At 30.6% G+C, this 12,265-nt stretch overlaps 2 protein-coding genes across 2 annotated transcripts; both read right to left on the reverse strand.

Moving 5' to 3' along the window:
- Nucleotides 1-6,149: 6,149 nt before the first annotated feature.
- On the reverse strand, nucleotides 6,150-7,052 carry LOC145841047 (prefoldin subunit 4-like). Its single transcript, XM_082948403.1, has 2 exons — nucleotides 6,844-7,052; nucleotides 6,150-6,633 (listed from the first exon to the last, which is right to left on the reverse strand). Exons 1-2 carry the CDS (start codon nucleotides 7,006-7,008, stop codon nucleotides 6,376-6,378), a joined length of 423 nt encoding a protein of 140 aa, XP_082804529.1. The 5' UTR covers nucleotides 7,009-7,052; the 3' UTR covers nucleotides 6,150-6,375.
- Nucleotides 7,053-10,948, reverse strand: LOC145841045 (uncharacterized). The gene has a single exon (XM_082948402.1). It carries the CDS (start codon nucleotides 10,921-10,923, stop codon nucleotides 7,444-7,446), a length of 3,480 nt encoding a protein of 1,159 aa, XP_082804528.1. The 5' UTR covers nucleotides 10,924-10,948; the 3' UTR covers nucleotides 7,053-7,443.
- Nucleotides 10,949-12,265: the final 1,317 nt, after the last annotated feature.

The following is a 12,265-nucleotide window of genomic DNA, read 5'->3' on the forward strand; positions in this document are numbered from 1 at the left end:
TTAAAAATGTTTCAAAACTTTTATACTTTTATACTTTCTTGTATAAATTCTTTCTAGATTTTATACTACTGATTTTTTTGTGATCCACTAACATATAAATTGTTAATATCCACAAGCTTTTTATAAGTTTTTTGTGTTAAATAAGTGATTAAAATATAAAATATATAGTACAGTTTGAAATATAAACATAGAAATTTTTAATTGCACATTAGAGTTGTCATGTAATGAAAACTTAAAATAAATTTTTATTATTTTTTGAAGATAACTGAACAAAAAGCAAATGTAATATTTTTTTAAGCCATGTTATACGTTTTTTATAATACTTAATCAAAACTTTATTTTGTTAATTGTGTGAAAATTTTTAAGAGTTTTATAACAAGTGTTACATTATGAATAAAAAACTTAAGTTTTAAAACTGTTCTACACGGTGTATTGATTCAAAAATACTACTTCATGTGTTTCTTTTGTTTAAATTTATTAGGAACAAAAATGTTTGCTTTTAGTAGAATGATCTGTTTTAATGGGGTATGTGTCAAGTATGCATAAAGAGTCACTTTTGCACGGGTTATTTTTTTAGTAATTTACTTACTTCTATTTTTAATACCACTGCTACCCTGACCCTTCCCCTTAGTCGGTGACTTTTTTTATTAATTATTTTTCTTTATGTTTAACTAGCACTGTTACTCCTATCCCTTCCCCTTAGTCGGTAACTTTGTTTTCTTAATATTGATTTTTTTTTGTTTCTTTTTTTTTTCTTTTTTACTATCACTGTTACGCCTAACCTTTACCTTTGGTCTGTACTTTTTTTCAAATAGTTTATTTTTATCTGAACTCTGGTGCAAAAGTGCCCCTTCGTACGAAAGTTTCTTCTTGTAAAAGTGTCTTCATGCATATTCGACCCATCTCCATTTTATTGAACATAATCAGTAGAGTTTTAAATCATGCATCAAAAGTGACTATTTTACCAACAACTGTTTTCTAAAAATTAAACGTAACTTTTTTTTTATACCTCAGTAACTATGCTTATTAAAGGAGCAATTATAATTGTTTGACAGAAATTTTTAATCTATATTACAATAATTGATTGTTTACTTTTTAAGTAATTGACTTTTTTTAACAATTTTTGTAAGTTTCAAGCTTTATTACAATAAATAAACTAAGTAAGTATGTTAGTCTTATAGGAACAAATGATAATTCTGTTTGTAAAACTGCTGTTACTTAAAATATAGAACGTCTTAACTTAAATTATCACATAAACTTTAATTTTGATCCGTATCTTCTTACAACTTTTTATAAATAAAACTATTTTCCAGCTTAACAAATATTTTTAGGTTTACAACAGTTTCTAAAATAGCTTTATAAAGTCTTTTAAATATTTTATAACGTTTTTTTTTTTTTTGATCAAGTTTTAGAACTTTTATGAGTAGTAAGATTTTTTTAATGTTATAATTTAGAGTATTAATTCTGTAATTTAGATTTAAAGTTATCTAAAGCATAACTTAGAAAGCTTGTTTAGCTAAATTGGAGCAAGTTTTGGATCAATTGAAAATTTACTCTAATTTTAATAAATAAATAGCTACTAAATTAGAAATTATTTGAGTTCATAACAATTTAGTTTTAAAAATCTATTATTTGGTGTTGGTCTGGATATAAACTTGATAGGGCTGATTAGTATTTTAAACTTTGTAAAAAAATTATTAGTTAGTTAATTTTCAAACGAACTATATGCTGAACGGTAGCCTTCGTAAACAAGTATTGAATTTAAGTTAAATTTAAACACACTATTTAAAATAAATTAAGTAAGTTTTTCAAGTAGGGGTGGGTATCATAAGGTCCATGGACCAGATTTGGCCTGCTAAACAATAATCTCTTGCTTTTTAAATGTAAACTAAATTTTATTTTTAATAAACAGAAATGCTTCTTAAATAACCATTTCATTACTAATTTGTTCTAAAATATTTTTTACTAGTTTTATATTTTAATTATACATCCGATGAGGAATTTTTTTAATTAAACCTGTCTTGCTTACTTGTAAAAATCATAATCCTGAATGTATGGGAATACCTAATCTTTAATAACTTATTATGTATAAAAATTTGATTAATATAAATTCTAAAGTGATTTTCTAGCTAGATTAAGAAAATCGAATTTACGTTAACAGCTATCATTAGTACTAAACTTCAAAATTTCTTAATTTTTTCTTAACTACAACACTTATTTAAGAGAATGTTTAAAATTTTTATACCTCTGGCTTTCAAAATAGTAAGATTGTACATATTTTTCAGTTCTAATGAATATCTATCAAACATAATGACACAAAATCTCATATCACTTATTTTCATGTTAAACTTTTAACATAGCATAGTATATCTTTTGAATAAAAAAATGTATACTATATGTTAATTTTTCTGCAAAGCTTATTACTGAACCGAATGTAAAAATCTATTATAACTGTAACGTTTTTTTTAACTTTACTACTTTTAATACTTTTTTCTGTATATCTACGTTATTTTTAGTTCTACTTCGTTTTGCAATTTTAAATAGTTGCAAAAACTAATGATCTTTTTCATTTTTTGTATCAGTGAATGTTTGATCTTAAGTTAAACGTAAAAATTTTAAATTAATTAGTAGTTCGTTTTTTATTTTAAGCAATTGTTAAAGTCGGTATTTAATTTAATTTTTTTTTATGAGTAACCGGCCGGACCCTAATTTGAAAATAATATCCAGGTCTTTCCGAGTCCTAGTTTAAAAAATAAACCCGCAGGATCCTAATTTTATGGATACGGTAGATAATAAAATTTAATACTTAAAGTAACTTTTTGTGTAACTCGAATTATTGTTTTGATCATTTTTGTTCAAGTTTTTTAATGGAAAAAAAACATCAGTCTTACTTTTCTCTCTACAACGATAAACGTTATTTGAAGGTAAAGCAAGCAAGTTGTCAATACCTGTAATTGCACCTGCACCTTTAAGATTAACACTAAGCTAACCAAAAAATAAAAAGTAAAAAAAAACAATCTAGTTAACTGAAAAAAAGCCCTTGATGACACGTCATTTGGCAAACACTCACAAGGTTAAAATCTCAACTACAAAAACAACAAAGTGTGCGAAAACCTTGAATCTCAAATCCCAAAGCAAGTATATGCCGACGCTCTGCAATAAAAAACATATCAACAATCTAAACATGTTACCCTGCCATCAGAGTGAACTCGCACTCAGCTGTAGCAAATTTAAATCTCTAACTGTTAAGCTTCTATAAATCTCTCTATAAATTTCTAAAGAAAGTGACGAACTACTGTAAGTATAAAAAAAAATACTATTTTTACTTAAAAAGTAGAAATTAATTTAGTAACAAGTATTTTATAAGTTTGTTAGTATTAAATTAACATAAAAATTAAGAAAAAATTAAATTAATGTTTTACTTTTACCTGTAATTTGTAATAAAAGAAATAATAATAAATTCAATTTTTTGAATCTAACACAGTAACATAAATAAAATAGTTTATAATAAGTATAGTTTTTTTTTTATGTTAACTATCACTCTTTCATTAGGCTGAAAATCATAAAATAACAAGATCTATCACAATCTGCTGTACATAAAACATGCATCAAATTTCAATACAAATAATACATACATGAAATAATATACATATGACAAACTTTCAAAATTTATGTAATGTTTTAAAATCAGGGCTTCAGTGTGGGCTGGTAAGCGGCCATTGACCATTTTAGTGACTAAAAAATTATACCAATAAGTTTTATTTAGTTGTTTAGAGCTAGGTTTAATTTTTTTAAACTAGGTTTGATTTTATTCTGCCTTAAGCATATAAAAGGTTAAAATAGCTTAAATGTAGCCAATTTTTGCTGTTTTGAAGTTTAAAAATTGCTCAAAATTCCTAAAATTTATCTCAAAATTAAGGCCTAAAGCAACTTCTTAAAAATACCTTAAAATCTTTAATTCAAATATTTCTTATAGTTCTTTTTGTTTCTTTGGCATAGCGTTAATTCATTATAGTCAATGGCCGCTTGAATCCCCAGTTTATCCCGCTGTGTGCATATTGATAAGTTTATTCATATATCTTAAGAAAAATTACAGGTCGGCAACAACTATTTTAAAGTTGACTTAATGGTTTTCTAAATCACTTAAGGATTTAAATGAAAAATAGTACTTCTGGTATGCATTTAATATAAGGACAATGCATGGCAGTCACCTGTCGCGAGTCTATGCACTCGTTTGGTCACGCTACGAACTCGTTAAATTACGCATTTTAGAATTCTTAAAAAATACAAAAAAGTATTTAAAATCTTTAACATTGTAATTTTATTCGACGTATTTAGTTACCAATATATTTAATTTATAAAAATATAGGAAGAGATAGAATTTTAATAAAATTGAGACATTTGCATTTTTAGTTTGTACCTTTGATAAGGTACCTATTGAATTCTATGGCTTTGCTCTTTTTACTTTAGGTGTCTTAGCCCCCTTTGTATATTTAAATCAAACAAGGTACAATGTTTAATTCCTCACAATATTAATGGCATAAATTTTCATTTCAACCCAATAAATCTCTCACATTTTTGAACCAAAAATAAAAACTTTCTGTCAGGTTTCTTTTTTATTTAGTCGAGTTATTTTCTTTGCTACAAACTTTCTATTGAGTAGCTGCTGCGTTCAGAAAGTGCACTTCAGCGAAAGTTAACTGTAATAATTATTATTAGAATGGAAAAATAAATAATATAAACTTAACCATAACAATTTTGTACTGAACTAGATATACTTTTTTCTCACTGCTAACCTCTTTGCGAATAATCTCTAGGTGTCACTAATGTGAAGTGAACTACTGGAAAATAGTTTTTAATAAAAATACTAAAAATGGTATTAAAACTTAAACATTTGTAATTAACTTCTGTAAAACTTTTTTTTTTATTCTATCAGGTGTAGAAACATGTACATAGATATATATATATATATATAGACTTTTGTGTTTATATCCAAGTTTCACTATGAAAGTGTCCTTGCCACAGATCATCAATACTAAGAAGATTACATACAACAACTACTTGGAAAACTCTAGTAAAACTGGAGAAAAATTTTATAATTTTAGTCCGGTTTTATAACGATTTTTTTGTTATTTTACCATTGGTAGGCTTTGGAATTTAATGGTATTGTAAGTTAATTTCTAGGAAAATTTTGCAATTTTAATCTGACTTTAAAGAACTTTTTTTTAATTTTTTACTATTTTAGGCTTTGAAAATTAAGGAATTTTGTAAATTAGAAGTGATAACTTAAGACATTTTAATCAAAAAAACTGACTTTTAGTCATTTAACCTAACAAAAAACTAACTTTTGGTCATTTTTACCCCAAAATAACTGACTTAGCCAGATTTTTTCATATTTTTTAAAAAAACTGACTTAGCCTGACCCGTGGCAACCCTGATACAAGTTTAACAAACTTTTGTGCCCGATTTTTTATCTATTCTACATAAGCTTATGTTCTGCTAAATTTACTTTTATTATTTTAGCTAAAAGTTTCAAAAATTAACGCTTGTTTTTTAAACACATAACATATACTAATTTAATTGTATAGATTAAAGTCCATTACAAATTTACACAGTTTTTGTAAAACTTATCAGATAAAACTAAAATGTTGAAGCATTTTGTTATTTTTGTAAATATTTGAATTATGTTAAGTAAATATTTTTGTTTATAAAAGGTGTCAATTCAATGACAATTTTATGAACTATTTAATTTTTAATTTTTAACATATATTTTTTAAACTTTTGTTTATTTTCATTTAAACAAACAAAACTTGTTTTTTTTAATAATTCTGAAGTTTTCTACTCAATAAAGAATTGAGAAAAGTAAAAATAAATTTAAATATTAATTTATAGACACTAAATATTTATATATATTGTTTATAAGATAATGATATCTAAGATTTTTCAAGAACATTTTCCATAAAACTTTTTAAGAAGCTCAGAGGTATTGTGGCCATGTTTTTATTAATCTTAAATTAAACTTTATTTTACTTATTTACTTTACTGTATCAATTAAAATTATTATAACATAAATGATAATAACGTTATCAGTATTTACAGAACTAAATTAAAGTTCTTAATCACAAAAAAAAAACAAAAGTTTAAATAAAATGTATTACATTGTTTATTGATAGCTTAAATTTTCTATTTTGTATAAACAAAATTTCAATTAATATTTAAACCAAGTTTCGATCATTAAGTACTTAGTAAAGATATGTAAACACTTCTACTAACAATAAACAGAGAACTTTAAAAAAATTTGCAAACTGCAGCTTTTCTAAAAAAGTGTGTATCAACAATATCGTATGCAAATAACTTTTATGAAAACAAAACAAATTAGCTTTCCAGGTTGATGTTGTCGCCGAACTTGGCGTACAGCTGCGTCTTCAGCTCCTTCATCTTCCCCTCCACCTCTCCCCGCTCCCCCTCCAGCTTCCTCCGCTTCCCCTCCAGCTCCTCCTTCAGCTGCGCCAGCAGGTCGTTCACCTCCTCCTGCGTGCCGTCCATGAACGTCTCGCCCATCTGGAACGGCACCTCCTCCTCCTCGTCGTCCAGCATCAGCAGGTCGTTCTCGGCGTCCTCCGCGTTCTCCATCTGGCGGTGAAAATTTTTAAATTACGATACAAATTAATTTGGTCGAAAAGTTCTACATTTAAAAAAAACGGCTTACTGCGTGCGTGCTGGCTTTTGAAAAATTTTTACTTACAGCCAGAAACTTGCAAGGTAGCTGTAACTGATCCGATTTTGTCTTGGTTACGTAAACAAGTAAAAGCTAAACAACTAAAACCGTTAAAAAGAACCAACTTGTTTGTTTAAAGCAAGCAGTTTAGACTTCAAATCTCCAAGTTCAATGTTGTATTGAGCAAACATGTTAATTTTTTTCTGGTCTTCGAATGTAACTTTCTGCTCCTCTTCTTTACCACTTGGATTCATTGACAATTTTTGAACTTTCTGTGTTGCCATGTCCATAGTAATGTTTTATTTTCTATTAGGAATATGTTGTATAAATCAAGCTTGAGAAAAAAACTTATAAATAAAACATTTAAGTAATTCAGTATGATTAATAAACTCTTTATTTAATTGCGAAACATTATTATGATTTAGTTATGCTTAAAATAAATACATATTGAGCATAGTGTATAAGTACATAAAAACAATTTTACAGAAAAAAGTTTGTTTTTAAAAAGCTCATTAAAAAAAATCATGAAATCGTTCATGTATTTTGAGGCTGACTAAGTACATTTATTTCAATATTCTTAAATTCTTAAAATGATTTAAGTTAAAACATGTAGGAATGATTTTTAAGTGTTTGTACTTTGCAGAAGATTTCTTAAACAGCAATCAGGATGTAAAATGAAAAATAAAAATCTTGTAATTTAGAACTTGTTTTACAGTTATCAATGATTAGTATGCTGGTATTTTCACCAAAAGGGACATCACTTCATTCCCTTTAGTGCACCTTCCGTCGGCAACATCACAAGTGTATCCGTTTGGACAACAATGAATGTGATCATCACAGCAAACAGCATTTGGTTGAGGGCAGCAACCATATCTTCCATCAGCCATTTTACAACAAGTAGTACCAGTTGGACAGGAAGAGCCATCTCCGCAATCTACAGATTCTACATCGAAAGAAAGCTTTGGTTGGTTCATAGCTGGTTGTTTCACCAACAATGACATTACATCATTACCTTTAGTGCACCTTCCGTCAGCAACATCACAAGTGTATCCGTTTGGACAACAATGAATGTGATCATCACAGCATACAGCGTTTGGCTGAGGACAGCAACCATATCTTCCATCAGCCATTTTACAACAAGTAGTACCAGTTGGACAGGAAGAGCCATCTCCGCAATCTACAGATTCTACATCGAAAGAAAGCTTTGGTTGGTTCATAGCTGGTTGTTTCACCAACAATGACATTACATCATTACCTTTAGTGCACCTTCCGTCAGCTACATCACAAGTGTATCCGTTTGGACAACAATGAATGTGATCATCACAGCAAACAGCGTTTGGTTGAGGACAGCAACCATATCTTCCATCAGCCATTTTACAACAAGTAGTACCAGTTGGACAGGATGAACCATCTCCGCAATCTACAGATTCTACATCGAAATAAAGTTTTGGTTGGTTCATAGCTGGTTGTTTCACCAACAATGACATTACATCATTACCTTTAGTGCACCTTCCGTCAGCTACATCACAAGTGTATCCGTTTGGACAACAATGAATGTGATCATCACAGCACACAGCGTTTGGTTGAGGGCAGCAACCATATCTTCCATCAGCCATTTTACAACAAGTAGTACCAGTTGGACAGGATGAACCATCTCCGCAATCTACAGATTCTACATCGAAAGAAAGCTTTGGTTGGTTCATAGCTGGTTGTTTTACCAACAATGACATTACATCTTCACCTTTAGTGCATCTTCCGTCGGCAACATCACAAGTGTATCCGTTTGGACAACAATGAATGTGATCATCACAGCAAACAGCATTTGGTTGAGGGCAGCAACCATATCTTCCATCAGCCATTTTACAACAAGTAGTACCAGTTGGACAGGAAGAGCCATCTCCGCAATCTACAGATTCTACATCGAAAGAAAGCTTTGGTTGGTTCATAGCTGGTTGTTTCACCAACAATGACATTACATCATTACCTTTAGTGCACCTTCCGTCAGCTACATCACAAGTGTATCCGTTTGGACAACAATGAATGTGATCATCACAGCACACAGCGTTTGGTTGAGGGCAGCAACCATATCTTCCATCAGCCATTTTACAACAAGTAGTACCAGTTGGACAGGAAGAGCCATCTCCGCAATCTACAGATTCTACATCGAAAGAAAGCTTTGGTTGGTTCATAGCTGGTTGTTTCACCAACAATGACATTACATCATTACCTTTAGTGCACCTTCCGTCAGCTACATCACAAGTGTATCCGTTTGGACAACAATGAATGTGATCATCACAGCAAACAGCATTTGGCTGAGGACAGCAACCATATCTTCCATCAGCCATTTTACAACAAGTAGTACCAGTTGGACAGGATGAACCATCTCCGCAATCTACAGATTCTACATCGAAAGAAAGCTTTGGTTGGTTCATAGCTGGTTGTTTTACCAACAATGACATTACATCTTCACCTTTAGTGCATCTTCCGTCGGCAACATCACAAGTGTATCCGTTTGGACAACAATGAATGTGATCATCACAGCAAACAGCATTTGGTTGAGGGCAGCAACCATATCTTCCATCAGCCATTTTACAACAAGTAGTACCAGTTGGACAGGAAGAGCCATCTCCGCAATCTACAGATTCTACATCGAAAGAAAGCTTTGGTTGGTTCATAGCTGGTTGTTTCACCAACAATGACATTACATCATTACCTTTAGTGCACCTTCCGTCAGCTACATCACAAGTGTATCCGTTTGGACAACAATGAATGTGATCATCACAGCAAACAGCGTTTGGTTGAGGACAGCAACCATATCTTCCATCAGCCATTTTACAACAAGTAGTACCAGTTGGACAGGAAGAGCCATCTCCGCAATCTACAGATTCTACATCGAAAGAAAGCTTTGGTTGGTTCATAGCTGGTTGTTTCACCAACAATGACATTACATCATTACCTTTAGTGCACCTTCCGTCAGCTACATCACAAGTGTATCCGTTTGGACAACAATGAATGTGATCATCACAGCACACAGCGTTTGGTTGAGGGCAGCAACCATATCTTCCATCAGCCATTTTACAACAAGTAGTACCAGTTGGACAGGATGAGCCATCTCCGCAATCTACAGATTCTACATCGAAAGAAAGCTTTGGTTGGTTCATAGCTGGTTGTTTCACCAACAATGACATTACATCATTACCTTTAGTGCACCTTCCGTCAGCTACATCACAAGTGTATCCGTTTGGACAACAATGAATGTGATCATCACAGCAAACAGCGTTTGGCTGAGGACAGCAACCATATCTTCCATCAGCCATTTTACAACAAGTAGTACCAGTTGGACAGGAAGAACCATCTCCGCAATCTACAGATTCTGCTTCAAAATAAAGTTTTGGTTGGTTCATAGCTGGATGCTTTACCAATAATGAAACAACATCACTTCCTTTTGTACAATGACCATTTGATACATCACAAGTGTAGCCATTTGGACAGCAGTGGACACCATCAGCACAACACACAGCGTTTGCTTGTGGACAGCAACCATATCTTCCATCAGGCAGTTTACAGCAAGTTTCACCAAATGGACATGATGAACCATCTCCGCAAAAAACAGATTCAACAGAAAGTTTTGGTTGATTCATAGCTGGATGCTTTGCCAATAATGAAACAACATCATTTCCTTTTGTACAATGACCATTTGATACATCACAAGTGTAACCATTTGGACAGCAGTGGACACCATCAGCACAACACACAGCGTTTGCTTGAGGACAGCAACCATATCTCCCATCAGGCAGCTTACAGCAAGTTTCACCAAATGGACATGATGAACCATCTCCGCAAAAAACAGATTCAACAGAAAGTTTTGGTTGGTTCATAGCTGGATGTTTTACAGACAAAGACACTGAACCTCCTTGCTTTGTGCACCTTCCATCAGCTACATCGCAAGTGTATCCGTTTGGACAACAATGAACGTGATCATCACAGCACACAGCGTTTGCTTGAGGACAGCAACCAAAAAGACCATTTGGAAGTTTGCAACAAGTTGAACCAGACGGGCAAGTAGAACCGTCTCCACACTGAACTGTGCTGTAAGCACTTGGCTTTTTCATTTGGATAACTTCATTTGAGTTTGATGATTGAACATGAAACGAACAGACTGATGAGACCAAAATGACTAAAAGGCTGACTAAGATTAATCTCATGCCTATTTTTAGAAATTTTACACAAATTAAATCTGAAAAAGTAAGTAAAGCCTTAAAATAATTAACAAACAAAATCAGCTCAAGCTCTAAACAGTTAAATAAATATTATAAATATACTTAAAAGCTTTTCAATAACTAGGGATGCCACACTTTCAGTCAAAAAAAACTGTTCTGAATGACAAATAACTGTCCTTAGTAATCCTGAATTCTTTAAACCTTTTTAGAAAAATTTTAAATACTTTTTTATTAATTAAATAAACATTTTAAAATTTAAGTTTTTTTACAAAATGGTTATAAGTAAAGTATAGAAACTGGAACACCTAAATTTCATTCAAGATCTAGAAAAAAAACAGGACTGAAGTTTTCAGTTAAAAACTCTTTCAATTGTCCAGAGCTTTTTCTACAAAAACCAAACTAGCCCAAGTCATCTTGAGTTTTTCAAAAATATTTAAAGTGTCTTGAGTATACTGAGTATCGAGAGCATGTTACGACCCTAGTTGACCTACTAAACTTATCAAAACATTAACAAAACAAATAAGAAAAAATACTACAGTGCTTATTCACTTATCCGGACACGTCGGGCAAGATTTTTATGTAAACATGTCCAGATAACCTAAATTCCGGATAAGTAAAAAAATCAATCTTTTCATATAATAACATAACTGCTGCATATAATTCAATGCATGATACAAGTGTTATGGTAAAAACAATTACATAGCAGTTGTGAGTAATACATAATAAAATAATAAAAGCTAAATTTTAAGTTAATTTATTTTTTACTCCTAACAAATTAGTTTTTTTGGAAGTTTTTCTAAAATAAGATTGAAAAGAATTTATAATGTTTGTAGAATTTATAAAATCAAAAAAAAAATTACAGCATGAAAGCTTAAATTTTTGTATCATACAAAAATGTTAGTGTTTAACATATATTGAAAATTTTATGAATTTTCTTCTGACCACAACTGTCCGGATAAGTGAGCGTCCAGATAAGTGAAGTCCGGATAAGTAAATAAGCACTGTACTAATTTTCATAAATTAATTATACTTTTTAATATATTTTTCTTTGTGTACTTTTTACTTTAAAGATAACAACCAAAGTTCTTAACTTAAAGTTTTTTAAAAGGAGAATGATCAATTCAAAATTTTATACTTCATATTACCAAAACAATGTTTTTTTTTTTGCTTGAACTAGTTCAAGCAAGTGAAACATTGTTTTGGTAATAAAATTTAAATTTTGAATTGTTTATTTTACTTTAGCGGAAAAGTAAAAACTTAACAAAATTTTAACAAAAACTTAAGGCAAGATTCATTAAAAACATTTTTATTGAGCAAACAAGTAAAA

This window comes from Thalia democratica, chromosome 7 (assembly GCF_965202585.1).
Source record: "Thalia democratica chromosome 7, ktThaDemo2.hap1.1, whole genome shotgun sequence".
Classification (NCBI taxonomy): domain Eukaryota; kingdom Metazoa; phylum Chordata; class Thaliacea; order Salpida; family Salpidae; genus Thalia; species Thalia democratica.

Coding starts and splice junctions, on each gene's coding strand:
- LOC145841045 (XM_082948402.1), bottom strand. CDS start 10,923: ATGAGATTAATCTTAGTCAGCCTTTTAGTCATTTTGGTCTCATCAGTC.
- LOC145841047 (XM_082948403.1), bottom strand. CDS start 7,008: ATGGACATGGCAACACAGAAAGTTCAAAAATTGTCAATGAATCCAAGT. Junction 6,634..6,843: donor TGCTTGCTTTAAACAAACAA/GTTGGTTCTTTT, acceptor TTTCACCGCCAG/ATGGAGAACGCGGAGGACGC.